Source organism: Oncorhynchus mykiss, chromosome 2 (genome assembly GCF_057628025.1).
Source record: "Oncorhynchus mykiss isolate SJ-2025 chromosome 2, ASM5762802v1, whole genome shotgun sequence".
Taxonomy (NCBI): domain Eukaryota; kingdom Metazoa; phylum Chordata; class Actinopteri; order Salmoniformes; family Salmonidae; genus Oncorhynchus; species Oncorhynchus mykiss.
In genome coordinates this window covers 70,718,754-70,735,155 of record NC_143023.1, presented here as the reverse complement: position 1 = coordinate 70,735,155, position 16,402 = coordinate 70,718,754, and the positions used below count along the sequence as shown (strand labels likewise).

At 39.1% G+C, this 16,402-nt stretch overlaps 1 protein-coding gene across 1 annotated transcript; it reads right to left on the bottom strand.

Moving 5' to 3' along the window:
* Nucleotides 1-30: 30 nt before the first annotated feature.
* On the bottom strand, nucleotides 31-16,083 carry anpeplb (alanyl aminopeptidase, membrane like b). Its single transcript, XM_021570565.3, has 21 exons — nucleotides 14,890-16,083; nucleotides 14,727-14,765; nucleotides 13,515-13,657; nucleotides 12,320-12,462; nucleotides 11,875-12,001; nucleotides 11,491-11,645; nucleotides 11,242-11,355; nucleotides 10,975-11,118; nucleotides 10,768-10,833; nucleotides 10,494-10,559; nucleotides 10,199-10,347; nucleotides 9,682-9,767; nucleotides 4,654-4,787; nucleotides 4,209-4,264; nucleotides 2,347-2,494; nucleotides 2,148-2,227; nucleotides 1,955-2,065; nucleotides 1,544-1,711; nucleotides 1,310-1,450; nucleotides 858-939; nucleotides 31-645 (listed from the first exon to the last, which is right to left on the bottom strand). Exons 1-21 carry the CDS (start codon nucleotides 15,477-15,479, stop codon nucleotides 484-486), a joined length of 2,904 nt encoding a protein of 967 aa, XP_021426240.3. The 5' UTR covers nucleotides 15,480-16,083; the 3' UTR covers nucleotides 31-483.
* Nucleotides 16,084-16,402: the final 319 nt, after the last annotated feature.

The following is a 16,402-nucleotide window of genomic DNA, read 5'->3' as shown; positions in this document are numbered from 1 at the left end:
AGCCCTTTACTAACAAATAATGCACTTAGATACAATTATGTACATATTTATTGTTGAATATTCCTCACGCCTCCAAACATGATAGCCCAAACATTTACATTGATTTAAAAAAGGAAAATGGCAATATGCAATACTTTGGTACATAATACTTTTACAAATACATAAAGACATATTATTGCTATAGTTGCGTGTTGTTTGATAGTCTTAACAGAATAATTGTAGTTGTCAATGAACCTGAGAAAGTACTTTCTCTGGATTTGACTTTGTCAGTGTAAACAATATTGGAAAGTCTCAAAAATACATGGTGGATTTGTTGTTGAAATAAAACAGAATTTCCTGTTGAATTAAAAGTGACGTAATTCCTTTCAAACATTGAAATATACATATTTATTTTAGAATAATATTGCATGTTGATTATATGGAACCTGTTTTCGTATGTAATTAGAATGAAATAAAATCTGTTTTTCATCCCATCAGCTCAGTTCAGCTGCTCTCACTTGATTCTTTTCTAAACCACTCCAGAACAGTCTGCTTGTTTTCCTTCACCCATTTAATGTTGGCCTGGGTTCTCTCAATGGCTTGCTCTAGGGCCCTGCTCGCAGAACCCAATTCCTCTTCATTATAGTCGCTCTGGAACTGCCTCAGCTGCACAATAACAATCAGGAAAAAGTTAGAATTAGGGCGGAAACCAGTAATTAGAGCGATTACTCAAAATTCAACTCCCACCAGCTGAACCTAGTCTCTCATCCCCAGAAATTACAACTGAACATTCTATTTAGTCATCGAGGCAAAGGAGGAGAGGTTTGTGACTCAGATATTGTTGTAGGCCTGCCTGTTACCAATAGGGAGAAGCTCACCTCTTGGAGCTCAAAGTCCGTGGAAAATCTCTGCGTCACTCCCTCAATCAGGCGGCCAAATGACATGATACCTCCTCCGTACCTGAGGAAGAGGGCGGAGGGCAGAGGTGAGATGAGCATGTTTGCTCAGCAAGCAGTTTGATAAAAGCCAAATTAGATAACTGCCTGGCAACTCCAAACAAATGGATGATAAATTGTAGCTGAGGTGATTTCCTCTGATTGCCCAAGGAGACCTTAGTACCAGACATGGTTGATCGGTCTACGCCTTCCTTATTGGTATATTGCTTGAGGTTTATTTAGGTGATTTTTATGAGACACCATACAAAAAACATAAGCTATATAATTGCTAGTAGATCATTGGTCCATTATTTCAGTTGGAAAGGAACTTGGTTCTCTGGCTTGTTTGTCGTAACATTAACCCTATGTACAGTACTTAACAGAAACAAACATACTCCAAGCTGATGTAGTTCCAGTGGGCGCGGACAAAATTCCAGGCTATTGCTTGCCCTGCCACATTCCTGGCTATGTAGTTGATGGTAGAAATGGCATCCATTTTTCTTATCTTGTCAGGGTTCAAAGTGTACTCAAGGTATCTGCAAGATAAGAAGGAAATATCTGTTAAATGGTTGCACAGTAACTAAAGTTAATGTCCCAGAAGATGGTGGTACAGAGGGAAACAATCTAACCTGTTCAGGAGCCAGATCTTCCTGGTGCATGAGAGGGCAAATCTTAATTTGTCTTTCTCTGATGCTGTGGTGGCATTCTGGAACTTGCCCCAAGCAAATTCCCATTCCTTCTCTCCCCCAGCAGCTATAGCTTGGCAGTAGATGGTGGCCTTCAGGTTGGGTTGTATGCTGTGACAGAGGGGATAACCGTAGAGAAACAATATCTGTTCATTAAAGTTAAAAGGATCAATACACTCAATATATCAAAAACAGCATATAACATTCTGGTATTCTGTTATTGAATCAATATCACGCATATTACAGGTTATAAATGTGTTATGTTTTATGAATGATATTACTAGCCCATTCAACTGTGGAATACAGAGCTAAGTGCATCTGGCTATGTTGGTTTGATGAAACTCAATTCCTTACGGATTGCTGGTTTTGTTTGTCATCCAGTTGTCAAAGAGCTTTTTTGCCATTTCTTGGCAGTCTTCAATGTCATTGCTGCATGCGACTGAGATGGCGTTAATCTGGTTGTACCTGCGAACAAATAATAACATGTTAATAACATACTTACAGAGAGGAAATATCAGATGATTATGGGAGAAGAAAAAAATCTCACTGTTCAGAAGGATCCTCGGGGACTGTGGTGAAATTTTCAAAATGTTGATAAAGGCCACCAACTTGCTTTCGCATGTATGCCTGGGAATAGCATAGGAAAAATACTATTACACTCATATTTGTCACTCAACTGTGTAGTAATACAGTTTCCTATGATAATAGGGCGCTTTAATGTACAGTATCTGTATTTGAGTACTGACCTGCATTGGGCCAAAGACCTCAGAGCGATCAAACATGAGAATGAAATAGTCCAGGTTTCTCAGTGCTGATTCCCATGGTATGTACTCTGTGTCATTCCGGAGGTACTTGGTAGTTCTCAGAGCCAGTGTCACATTGATATGTTTGGCCCTAGATAAACATTTAATATATCATTACAGTTGAAGTCGGAAGTTTACATACACTTAGGTTGGAGTCATTAAAACTCATTTTTCAACCACTCCACAAATTTTTTGTTGACAAACTATAGTTTTGGCAAGTCGGTTAGGACATCTACTTTGTGCACGACACAAGTAATTTTCCAAAAATTGTTAACAGACAGATTATTTCACTTATAATTCACTGTATCACAATTCCAGTGGGTCAGAAGTTTACATACACTAAGTTGACCGTGCATTTAAACAGCTTGGAAAATTCCAGAAAATGATGTTATGGCTTTAGAAACGTCTGACAGGCTAATTAACATAATTTGAGTCAATTGGAGGTGCACCTGGGGATGAATTTCAAGGCCTACCTTCAAAGTCAGTGCCTCTTTGCTTGACATTATGGGAAAATCAAAAGAAATCATCCCAAAAAATTGTAGACCTCCACAAGTCTGGTTCATCCTTGGGAGAAATTTCCAAACGCCTGAAGGTACCACGTTCATCTGTACAAACAATAGTACGCAAGTATAAACACCATGGGACCACGCAGCCGTCATACCGCTCAGGAAGGAGATGCATTCTGTCTCCTAGAGATGAACGTACTTTGGTGCGAAAAGTGCAAATCAATCCCACAACAACAGCAAAGGACCTTGTGAAGATGCTGGAGGAACCAGGTACAAAAGTATCTTTATCCACAGTAAATCGAGTCCGATATCGACATAACCTGAAAGGCCGCTCAGCAAGGAAGAAGCCACTGCTCAAAAACCACCATAAAAAAGACAGACTACGGTTTGCAACTGCACATGGGGACAAAGATAGTACTTTTTGGAGAAATGTCCTCTGGTCTGATGAAACAAAAGTAGAACGGTTTGGCGATAATGACCATCATTATGTTTGGAGGATAAAGAGGAAGGCTTGCAAGCCGAAGAACACCATCCCAACCGTGAAGCACGCATCATGTTGTGGGGGTGCTTTGCTGCAGGAGGGACTGGTGCACTTCACAAAATAGATGGCATCATGAGGAGGGAGGAAAATTATGTGGATATATTGTAGCAAAATCTCAAGACATCAGTCTGGAAGTTAAAGCTTGGTCGCAAATGGGTCTTCCAAATGGACAATGACCCCAAGCATACTTCCAAAGTTGTGGGAAAATGGCTTAAGGACAACAAAGTCAAGGTATTGGAGTGGCCATCACAAAGCCTTGACCTAAATCCCATAGAAAATGTGTGGGCAGAACTGAAAAAGTGTGTGCGAGCAAGGATGCCTACAAATCTGACTCAGTTAAACCAGCTCTGTCAGGAGGAATGGGCCAAAATTCACCCAACTTATTGTGAAAAGCTTGTGGAAGGATAATTGAGTGCATATAAACTTCTGACCCACTGGGAATGTGATGAAAGAAATAAAAGCTGAAATAAAACACTCTCTCTACTATTATTCTGACATTTCACATTCTTAAAATAAAGTGGTGATCCTAACTGACCTAAGACAGGGAATTTTTACGAGGATTAAATGTCAGGAATTGTGAAAAGCTTCTGACTTCAACTGTAAGAATACCTTAGCAGTCAAAAGAGGATATTAATTGCATCATGAAAGCAGGATTTCCATAAGATTTCAAACCATGAAAATGCAATCCCTATAATGTGTAAGACAGAATATACATTTTGAAGGAAAACCATGAACTTATCAGTCTTGGATGAGATTACCTTGCCAGGTTGAATGCATCATCAATAAGCTGTCCCCGGTTGATGAGTGGAATTTCCTGTGAATAAATCAAATCAATTCTAATTATTAAAGTAAACTACACAAGGGAGCTAGCATATTATGTTATTTGACTTATAAAGGGTCATGCTCCATGGTCTGTGACAAGGGGTTTCAAATAGCTGATGCATGCCAGGTGTCCGGCATTCTTCAATGTACTCACAAGAATGTACATACAAAAACCTTGTCCAGCACATTCTCTCCAAATATTTCTTACCATAACAAAATATCACCTAGTCTCCTTAGAAAATGCTACATTGTTTATTCTGTCAAGGACAGTTCATGATTGTACACAAGTGCAGCCTTCTCAACACCTGCAATAATGTGCTGTTTTGTGTCTGACTAGGACTGTATGAACAATACTGTTCCACACAAATGAGGAAGACTTACATGAATATTAGTTTCCAGCTGAGAGAGCAGTCTATCCCAATTTGCTGGATCGTAGTTGACTCTGAAATATCCCATACAGTTTATGTTGGCAAGCACCCACTTGCCATCATCAGACTTGAACGCTGACTTCCGCTCTGTTGAGCAAATACAGAACATGAAAGTTACATTTTGCCTCAATTAGGTTTTTATTGACAGAACTACTGACTAGCACCATTTAAGTAGTTGGGTTTGCTGTTATCATACAGTATACAGCAGTGTTGTGTTTGAGGCCACCTAAAGGGAGACCAATTCAAGACTGAGGCGAGGGGGTGAAGACCGAATCAAGACCGAGGCAAGGTGGCCGAGACCGAGTCAAGACCGAGGCATGGGGCCCGAGACCGAGTCAAGACCGAGGCGTGGGGCCCGAGACCGAGTCAAGACCGAGGCGAGGGGGCCGAGACCGAGATAAGACCGAGACCAAATCAATGCGAGTCCAATTTAAGGACATTATTGCAATTGTTTCAAATCACCTCCATATTAAGAGTCCGAATTCCTAGTGTTTCTGTGTTCATATTTCAGAAGAACATATGGATTTTTTTGACATTCAGAATGGTGAAAAAATGCAAGCAGAGGGAAAATAGAGAGCCACTCTACAAATGATCACTAACCCAAACGGGTCTCTAAATAATAGATAAAAATACTAAATATGCAACAACTTCCTCATTCAGCCCTTACCAGTGGCGACCTGTCAATCAGACCCAGATTTTTAGCACAAAAAAATATCTGTATATATAAAATATATATTTTTATTTTTTTTGTTGAGGGGGCTTGCCTGTTTTGCGTGTTATTTTGGCATTAATATGTGTCACATATCAGTTTGCAAACAATGTAAAAAATATATAATTGAGTTAATTAAGCTGCATACAAACATGGTTTATTTTTTGCTTTCTTGAGTAAGGCAGCTCCAAAATGCAGGTGTTTCAGCCTAGCTCAGTGCTTTCTGTGATGGTGGAGCAAGCCAGCAGAAAATATGGAGCATTGCGCCGTGATTGGCTCAGTGTTCTTTCACTCATTGGAACACTACGTCACCACCAAGTCTAAGGGTATAGCTAGAAAATTCAAGCCCCTTGGGTGCTGCCATAGAGTTACATTAAAAGTGCCCATCCAAGATGGCTCAAGGTCATTGGACACAGATAAAATGATGTCAAATCACGTTATGTCTACAGTACCTTTGATTGGACTGATCATGTCAAAATCATACTTTCAAAATCTTAGCTAGCAGTCATCATCATGAATCAAGTCGACAATCTACTGGCAAATCCTTTCAATCCTTGTCATATGAAGAGAAATAATTAAGAGAAATTATAGATAAAACGTATCGGTGCTCATCAGCCATTGCACATAAACATTACACAACAAGTTGGAAATCGCAAATTCAACAATGAGTGGTTTGGAAGGAATCAGTGACAGTGGCTGTGTGGTCCCAAATCTGGGTCTCTTTTCCAAGTTTAAAATGGTAAATATTCAACATTGGCCATGCTGTCAATTAAGCATGATTTGTGCCACGCTCAAAACAACTGTTAACTCGGAACTGCGGAAACTTGACTTCAGTGAGTTCAAGACAACTGGGAAGTCAGGAATAAACGAGCTCCGACAGGGAAAATACATTTTGAACAGTCATCCAACTCCGAATTGTAAGTCCGGCCTCTTTCTAGAGCTACGAAGATCAATGACGTCATCATGATTTGACCATGTTTTTTTCAGAGTTCCCAGTTGTTTTTGAAAGCACCATAAATCTAGAGAATGCCAGACTTTGATGACAAAATTTGCCCATGAAGGACTGCCAGACCACCTTCCTGTTCAAGTGAGCATAGTACAACAACATGAGTCCAAAAATGTATTGTATGCTGCTACATAAATTATGTAATATGCCAGGGAGATATGTATACTGTAACTAACAAAGCAATACTACGTGTATGCTGTGTAGTAAGATGTTAGTAGCCCATGTGCCTCACCCTAATAATTTGGTCTATATACCGCTCTTAATTTCACCTACTGTTCTGACTTGGTAGTGCACATGTAGCCTATAACCTGTTTAGAGAAATGCAATCATCGAATATTGTAAGAGCTTTCATTGTCTGCTTATATACCCCCTTTATTTATCCAACGGTTCTGACTTGGTGTACAGGGAGAACACTGTAAGAACGGCTCATGTTCTGAATTCTGTCTCTGTACATTTCAAAAGTGCTAAACAAATAGTTATATTAACTACGTCAGTCCTAGCTCACTCATTAATGTCTTAATCTAAAATACGAATTGCCCTCTTATCCGCTTCTCATCCCCTTGCGCCATAGTTTGTACAGCTCAATTGTCATTAGAAACCACATTTGTTTAAGCAAGTCAGCCATATCAGCTATGTTTTTTTAAAGGCAGTAAATGAGGTTGAATTAACTGTTTCGCTGCCAGACAAGGCTCTGCTGATAGCCAGGTGTAGCAGTGGTAAGATGTTGGGACTGCTGTTGAGACAGCTTTATGTAGGCCTTGTCAGTCTGTGGGCACTGTTTGTCACCATTATAGTGCAATTAATGTATTGTTTAGTGTTGTGGCTTTTCTGGCATGCATCCAACTTTTTTTTTTTTTTACCCCACCAAGATGTACATTCGTGGCCAAATGTTTTGACAATGACACAAATATTAATTTTCACAAAGTCTGCTGCCTCAGTTTGTATAAATGGCAATTTGCATATACTCCAGAACGTTATGAAGAGTGATCAGATGAATTGCAATTAATTGCAAAGTCCCTCTTCGCCATGCAAATGAACTGAATCCCACAAAAACATTTCCACTGCATTTCAGCTCTGCCACAAAAGGACCAGCTGACATCATGTCAGTGATTTTATCGTTAACACAGGTGTGAGTGTTGACGAGGATAAGGCTGGAGATCACTCTGTCATGCTGATTGAGTTCGAATAACAAACTGGAAGCTTCAAAAGGAGGGTGGTGCTTGGAAAAATTGTTCTTCCTCTGTTAACCATGGTTACCTGCAAGGAAACACGTGCCGTCATCATTGCTTTGCACAAAAAGGGCTTCACAGGCAAGGATATTGCTGCCAGTACGATTGCACCTAAATCAACCATTTATCGGATCATCAAGAACTTCAAGGGGAGGGGTTCAATTGTTGTGAAGAAGGCTTCAGGGCGCCCAAGAAAGTCCAGCAAGCGCCAGGACCGTCTCCTAAAGTTGATTCAGCTGCAGGATCGGGGCATCACCAGTACAGAGCTTGTTCAGTAATGGCAGCGGGCAGGTGTGAGTGCATCTGCATACACAGTGAGGTGAATACTTTTGGAGGATGGCCTGGTGTCAAGAAGGGCAGCAAAGAAGCCACTTCTCTCCAGGAAAAACATCAGGCACAGTCTGATATTCTGCAAAAGGTACAGGGACTGCTGAGGACTGGGGTAAAGTCATTTTCTCTGATGAATCCCCTTTCCGATTGTTTGAGGCATCCGGAAAAAAGCTTGTCCAGAGAAGACAAGGTGAGCACTACCATCAGTCCTGTGTCATGCCAACAGTAAAGCATCCTGAGAACATTCATGTGTGGGGTTGCTTCTCAGCCAAGGGAGTGGGCTCACTCACAATTTTGCCTAAGAACACAGCCATGAATAAAGAATGGTACCAACACATCCTCCGAGAGCAACTTCTCTCAACCATCCAGGAACAGTTTGGTAACGAACAATGCCTCTTCCAGCATGATGGAGCACTTTGCCATAAGGCAAAAGTGATAACTAAGTGGCTCGGGGAACAAAACATTGATATTTTGGGTCCATGGCCAGGAAACCCCCCAGACCTTAATCCTATTGAGAACTTGTGGTCAATCCTCAAGAGGCGGGTGGACAAACAAAACTCCACAAATTCTGACAAACTCCCAGCATTGATTATGCAAGAATGGGCTGCCATCAGTCAGGATGTGGCCCAGAAGTTAATTGACAGCATGCCAGGGCGGATTGAAAAGATCTTGAAAAAGAAGGGTCAACACTACAAGTATTGACTCTTTGCATCAACTTCATGTAATTGTCAATAAAAGCCTTTGACACTTATGAAATGCTTGAAATTATACTTCAGTATTCCATAGTAACATCTGACAAAAATATCTAAAGACACTGAAGCAACAAACTTTGTGAAAATTAATATTTGTGTCATTCTCAAAACTTTTGGCCACGACTGTACATGCTAAAATCGCTACTGGCCCTTACTAATAGTTATCCCATACTTCCCTACTAGCTGCGCAGGTGACGTTTATTGGGATGAATCTTGTCCTGGAGGCAGAGAGCTAAACGATTTCCACTAGATTGGTCAGTGGCAAAGTAAAAATTGTCTTTATATACTAAAAATTAATGAAAACAAAAATGCGATTTTTGGTCTTTATTCAAGATCAGTGTTAGGCATAATGTTATCAGCGTGGTTAGGTTTCAAATCAGATTGTATGACTGTGCCAGCTATTGACTACCCTGCAGACCATCCTCCAGTACATGAGTCATCCCAACAAATGCCAACCTGCATTAGCGCAGCAAAGAAATTCGGTCCGTGTTATAACAGAATCCTTGGGATGTCCCACCAACCAGGTTCCAATAGGCGACAAGATATTAATGTATCATGACAGGAGTGTGGATATTTGACCTGTGGAAGCGTTTTAATCCGTTGACTGAATGGGAGCTGAAAATTATGCGTTTTCTACTCTGCTGGTCTCGGGAAGAAATAACGAGTCCCCACTGTTCGAGACCGAGTCAAGACCGAGTTAAAAACCAAGACAAGACCGAGACACTCAATATATGTGGTCTCGAGACCGGACTCGAGACCCACAACACTGGTATACAGAAGGATATTTTCCATGTTCAGTCTATCTATAATAATGGAGATTTACTGCACATTACATAGCTCATCCGATCAGATCTCTCAATTACCCTGGGGAAAAGGTTATTCATTAGGTGATACTAAGACACACATAAACAATATACATAGTGTACGTAAGTTAATTGAATGTAATATTCCTTACCTTTAGGAACAGCCAGTACTTGTGTAGGTAGTGCTGTGGGAGCTAAACCTTCCTTCATCACTTTGATTGGGACATGCCATGTATAACTAATGAAAGAGATAAATTCATAAAAAATCAATGGCATACTATTATGACCTACAGCCATTGATATTTACATATGTGAATAAAATGCTTCAATGTAGGCCTAACTCATTACAATGTAATCCAATTTAAAGGATAATAATATAGTAACATCTTATTTGAAATATAGATGAGAACAGCGTCATAATATTGTCATAAACATGTCATAACTGAATGTTAAGGCAGTGTCATTTTGCATGTATTAGAAACAGTTATGACAGGTGTTTGGACATATGTTGATTTAAAAAAAAAATAGAATTTAAGATACAATTTTTCAAGTTACGCAACATAAACTGGGGGGCTATATAAGCATCTAATTCTACATGGAGGAGATGGTCGTTGGTTCAGGAAACCTCTTCCATTTGTTTTCTCTCTCTGTGGTGTTTCTTGGCCTTACTTGTAGTCAGATGGTTGAATTAGGAGGAAATGTTCTTGAGAAACGTCCCCAGTGGTGGTGTTGATGGTGATGACTGGGTAGCCCATTTGCATTGTCCAAGTTGCCATGACTTCAGCAACTTTAATGTGGCTGCCGTCGTTGTCCACCGCCTAAAAAGTTTTTGTCATTAGCATTTTAGACCATGTATTCATACCGCTAAAATATTCCATACTTTTTACGTGCTTGAAAGCACAGAAATACATATATATGAGTTTTGCGTTAATAGGCCTGGTAAAACTACTGTATCATCTTTTACCTTCTGTAAATATTCCCACAGGTCCTTGTGTACAGCATTACTATACTGGAAAGCCTGAAGGTATTTCTGAAACAATTTGAAGCAATATTATTTACACACACTCTTAAGATTTGGATACAAAAATGTAATTGATTATTGATCCACAAAAGGTTCCCATTAGTTTTGATACATCCATATGCAAAATTGCAAAAAACAAATATACCACATAGATGTTTCACACACTGACAATAAGTCATTCTACACCTTTAATGGACAGAGACATATTTTGACTTACTTTTAGACCATCCATAAACACCTTATCCTTCAGATAATCTGAAAGCATTCTCAGCACAGCTGCCCCCTGAAGAGTGGAAAGATATATTCATATTCATAGAGTACATGAACTCCTTGCGTCACTATATAGAACATTCCTGTACAATGTTAAACAAATATTTTTTTGATATTGTCTCTCTTCCCCCATTGGGCTTGGTCGCATCCAGACCTTGCTGTAGGTGATGGAATCAAAAAGCTCAGTGATGTCACTAGGAGTTTGAACATCGTCCTCATTAGAGCTTAGAGGATGGGATGAGGCCAACGAATCCACTTGAAACACAGTCTGGATGTCATTTAGAACAATCATATCTTTCTGGAAAAACAAAACATTTGAAACCTCTTCAGTGTGACCACAATTTGCAATCTTATGCAATAGATGCAAAACAAATATACTGAGAATGGGAAGTCATATTATTAAATGTTGATGGGGACATACTATGTTCCATTTTGGCTCAATGTGATCCACTCCCATATAGGATATATATGTTGCAAATCCCTCATTCAGCCACAGGTCATTCCACCATTTCATTGTCACCAGGTTTCCAAACCACTGAACAAAAATATATAAGTGGTGTTACAGTAAATGCCACTACATTACAATATCATGTTTTAATGAATTGTAGTTAACTTTACATTATACATCTTTTACTACATTTTGACATACAGTAATTATGAGTTTTCATACCTGATGGGCAAGCTCATGTGCAATAACTGTAGCAATCCACTCTTTGTTTGATGTGGAAGACACTCCTTCCTCATATAGCAGAGCTGTCTCACGATATGTTACCAAGCCCCAATTCTCCATGGCACCTGCACTGAAGTCTGGTAGAGCAATCTGATCTAAAGTAGTAATGAAAGTGGTTATTTTATATTGCATTAGTTGTATGCTGTTTGAATACCTTTCAGCTGATGATTTAATTGAATTTCACAAAATGATCAGTGTTCTTCTTACAATGTTTTAGACAGGTAATTTATGGAGTAAAGAATTCAATTGATTAGATGGATTTGATCAAAATGAATTGTTGAATAGTGCTTATTTTAGATTGTTATGGTGCAATAGTGCACATACCTAGCTTGCTCAAAGGATAAATCATGCCAAATACTTCTTTACTCTCATAGAACGCCAGTATATTTCCAGTGATATCTGCAGCATATTTTGCATGTCCAGCTTTTATGGCCTCCGGTCTAGCATATGTCTTTAACAAACCAAACAGAGAATAAAAAAGTGAGTTTTAGTATCATATCAATGATATGGTGAGTAAACACATCTCTACCATGAAAATCAACAGTGTAGTCTAAACTGAATACATATAAATAGTATGGTGGTTTGCCTGAAATCTAGCTGGAATTGCCATTCATTTTTCATTTACTACAGTATCAACTTTCTTTGACATGGCCATTGAAATACAAACCTTTTCACATGGTCCTTGTTATACCTATGTTACAAAATACAAGTCATTTTGTTGATATCATATAATACACTATTACAGCTATGATTCAGCAACTATACATACCTTAATGTCAACTCTTTCATGATTAGAAACTATGGAATCAAAATCAGATACTGTGAAAGCTAAGAGGTATGTTGACATTTTCTTAGTCGTTTGAAAGCGAGTGACTTCCCAGTACTCTCCATCGATATCCACAAGGGTTGTACCTAAAAGTAATTAAAAAAATACGTATTCATTACTGTGAAAATAAGAAAGAAAATAGCTTTTCTTTGACACAATCTACAGCAAATAGCTTACTCAATGTAAGCTAAAAGAATAGGAACAGTATATGCATGCATTAGCCTCATAATTTGTGAATTTATAGCTACAGTAGGTGACACATTTTCATGGGAATATCAATCAGTATTCTAAAACGCACATTTTCCCACCAGTGGCGTTTCCACCAAATGGACTTGTTGCGGATAAAAGACACTCAGTGATGACATAGCACACACAAAATGTACTTTTCCGCTTTAGTTTTCATGTGCCGAATAAAAATCTAAAGTTCAGTGTGTCTCCAACGCATTTTAAAAAGTCTAACGATAGCGTTATTTGTCACAAAAACTGTTGTGTTAAATAGCAAATGTGCCAACTCTGGAACGTGCGCTCGAGCCAAAAGCTCGCGGATACAGTGCGGGTAGGCTGTGCTGGTAGGCTAGTCTACATGATGAGATTATTATGGATAAGAGCAAAACGTTTTTATTTGTCAAATGGTAGTCGATCAATATGTTACCAGAATTAGAAAGGAGCATCAATATCACTGTGCACTTTCACCACCCTGTGAAGTTCATAAGTTATTTCATCTGTAGCGTAATAAACTGTGGAGTCGTAGTGGGAGGACCACACAAGGCATGACTCCCAAGTTTACTTCGATATGATGGTTATTATATCAACATTTGCGGATAATAGCTGTCCACCACTATTTCTCGCATAATACATTTTAACGACACAAAAAGATCCCATCTTGTCTAACGTATTTAGTTTTGTCAACATTTGTAAAGTTTACAGAAAACTGTGCTGTTTCCATCAGGCCTGTCGTGGGATTTTTCATTAAAAGGTTCATAAGGTTGGATGGAAACCTTGTTATAGTTTACAAAGTCATGCATATAAAATTATTAATTTATTGAGAAGTCATAAGTGTATGTCTATATTATTGAATATACAGTATAGCCTACACCTTTTGGCCTTGTCTGACAATAGAATGAAATGTGCTTCTCACCTGTGGCTTTCTCATTTGCTAGTGCGTGAGTGCCAAACCTATGGATGATAGTGACTTTAAATTCAGCCTTCATGGCTGGCTCATCGAAACAAGGAAATACTTTCCTGGCATCTGTTGGCTGCATTTGGCTAGTAGCAATGAATCTGTGTGGAAAGTATTTGTTGAAAAATAGGATAAATATTACAACTAGAATTGAACAACAGCAATACAATACAGAAAATAGTTGCTTATTAGTTCATTTGGATTCGATTAGCTTTTCAGTTATTAAAGTATACAAGCTTCCAATGTCTACAGTATGAACTGTGATACATGACATTTATCGTGATACAGTACTGTAATTGTAAAGCCATGAGGAAGTAACAATTTGTGTCAAATGACTGTCCTGATCTATTCAAGGAATAGAAGCAAAGCTGTTGCTGAAGTGAACAGAGGAAAAATGTGCAACATTCTCTCAGGGGGTCTTTTTACGGAGCATATACTGTAAATACGAGCCAGGACTAACAACTGCTGGGTGATTTGATATGTCAGGAAATAAGGAAATATATTCCCATTTCTAGGGACATTTTGTATTACCTTAGAAAACATGACACCTTCACACACAATAATATGTGATCGTTACCATGCAGTAAATCAGTGACCTGCTAGTTTACAGACTAGCCATGTTTTTTAGAGAAACAAGAGTACAATAGAATACAAATCATGAGAAACTTTGTGTCCGCTCTCTGTTCAAGCACTGTGATCTGTAAACTAGCAGGTCACTGATTTACAGCATGGTAATGATCACATATTAATGTGTGTCAAGGTGTAATGGCCAAGTGGTTTCAGAACCATTAATACATTGAGGAAGCACTGCATATTAAAAGAGTAAGCTACTGCCTTACCTAACCTGTCAGGACTTAAGAGACAGAAACAGAATCATCTTTCATACTATAGACACCTAGATGTAACCATAGAACAGCCTTCGCCAAAAGAGGTCTGGATCTAATGACACAGTGGGTCAAAAGGTCTGGACATTTTACAGGTTCAGGAGTTAAGTGTGCTTCTCTCATAATCAGAATCGCTGGACAACTATTACCTGTAAATTTCCCATGCGATCATGCCTTTATCATACTGAAAGCTCTAGAGCACTGTTAGGGTGGCGGTTGGCGATCAATACAGTTATGTAATATAATTGATGTAAACATATATTAATCAGATTTGTACAAGTCTTACCTTTCGTCAAGGTCGACAATAGTTTCATTCCCGACCAACCTGTAAATGGGTTTTCATATAAGAGTCAAATCTATTTTCCATCTCACAGCATTCTTTTCATATTTGTCTGACAACAAATATTTGATATTTTTCATTTTTCAGCAGTTATCAAAGAAACACTTACGTTTTAGTGTCATCCTTTGTGCCTGGTTCTTTTTTGTATGAACTCATGTAAAAACCAGCCAGATCATCGAGGAGCTCTCCCTCAAATGCAGTAAAGAGACTGTAGTTCCCATCTTCCTCCAAAACACCTTCCAGTTGAATCTCTAAGAAGTTGCTTTCATTATTATACAGTATGGTGTTCTTAACGTTGATGGTCTTTTTATTGTCAAGATCTTTCACTGTTACATCAGTCACATTCTGTTTACTGTGAAGGAAGATCGTTTTGGTTTTCTCCACACATCTAAAATACACAGTGGAGTTTCCAGTGAAGATGAGAGATTGGTTGGTAGCGTTGTTTATAAAGGTGTAGAGGCGAGGCTGTAGGACGATTTCATATCTCTCTGGAATGAGGTTTCCAGGGAGTCTCAGGTTGGGTGGTGGTCCAGTTGGATACAGAATAGTGGCATTAGGTGTTGGTGGTGGTGTAGGATTTATCTTGATTCTTTCGGTCTCATACACAATCATCATTGTAATTATTCCTCCAATAGATGAGACGGTCATTACCACTGTGGCTATGGCCAGTACCTTTGAGATATATATTCCTATGGCCATGTCCAGTCCTTCTGGAAGAGCCTCCCGCCTCCTGTTGTGTTGGTAAAGCTTGAAACTCAGAACTGAACTTGAAACAGAACTGAGCTGCTTTTAATTGGCTCTGTCTCCATCTGACCTCCCATAAACATGCACACGGCTATGGGCATGTGCTAACCAGTTATTGCTCATAGATTAAGCATTAACTTGCCATTGCAAGCAAAGAGTAATACTGAAGGAGGTCGATGTTCATTTAAAAGAAATCAGTCAGATTGTTCTCCCACACATCTGGCATTGGTTATCCTCTCATACCACCAATCCTGTGTTAGGTGAACCTCAAATGGGACCGCTTTGTCTCCCAACCATCCCAAGCCTCTCAATAAGTGCTGGGTACAAAAAGTGATACTTTATAACGTGTAAGCTCCTCTCAAAAGAAAAATGGCATTTAAGAGCAAGAAAATAAGTATGTTGATCCTCACGGTTCTAAGTAATGATAGAACCAGCTGTGTGGGACAGCAGCAAGAGCTGCAGCCCTCTAAGTCCTCAAGAGTTCCCTACTAGTCTTCCAAACAACGTCGGAGTGTCCTGGTGGGTCTGTGTCCCACCAGCACTGGATTACTATGTATTCAGGGACAATTAGGAGCATGTGTTTGCGCAAGGAGGGTGAGTTATGGGGGAAGGGATTTTAGCATATTATTATTTGGAATATACCCCTCCCCTTCACCACAAATTCTTTACCTCAAGAGAAAAAAATTTAAGAAAACAAAACATTATGGGAAATTGGGTCTGTGACAAATAGAATTACACTGTAGGAAATATATTTGCGTGGTAAACCAAGATTCTACAAAAATAGACGCATAGGCCTACTGTAAATAAAGTTTATAGATTGAAGTACCTGTAGATGTTTTTATTATAGCAAATCAAAGAAAGCTTGTAAACCCTTAGAC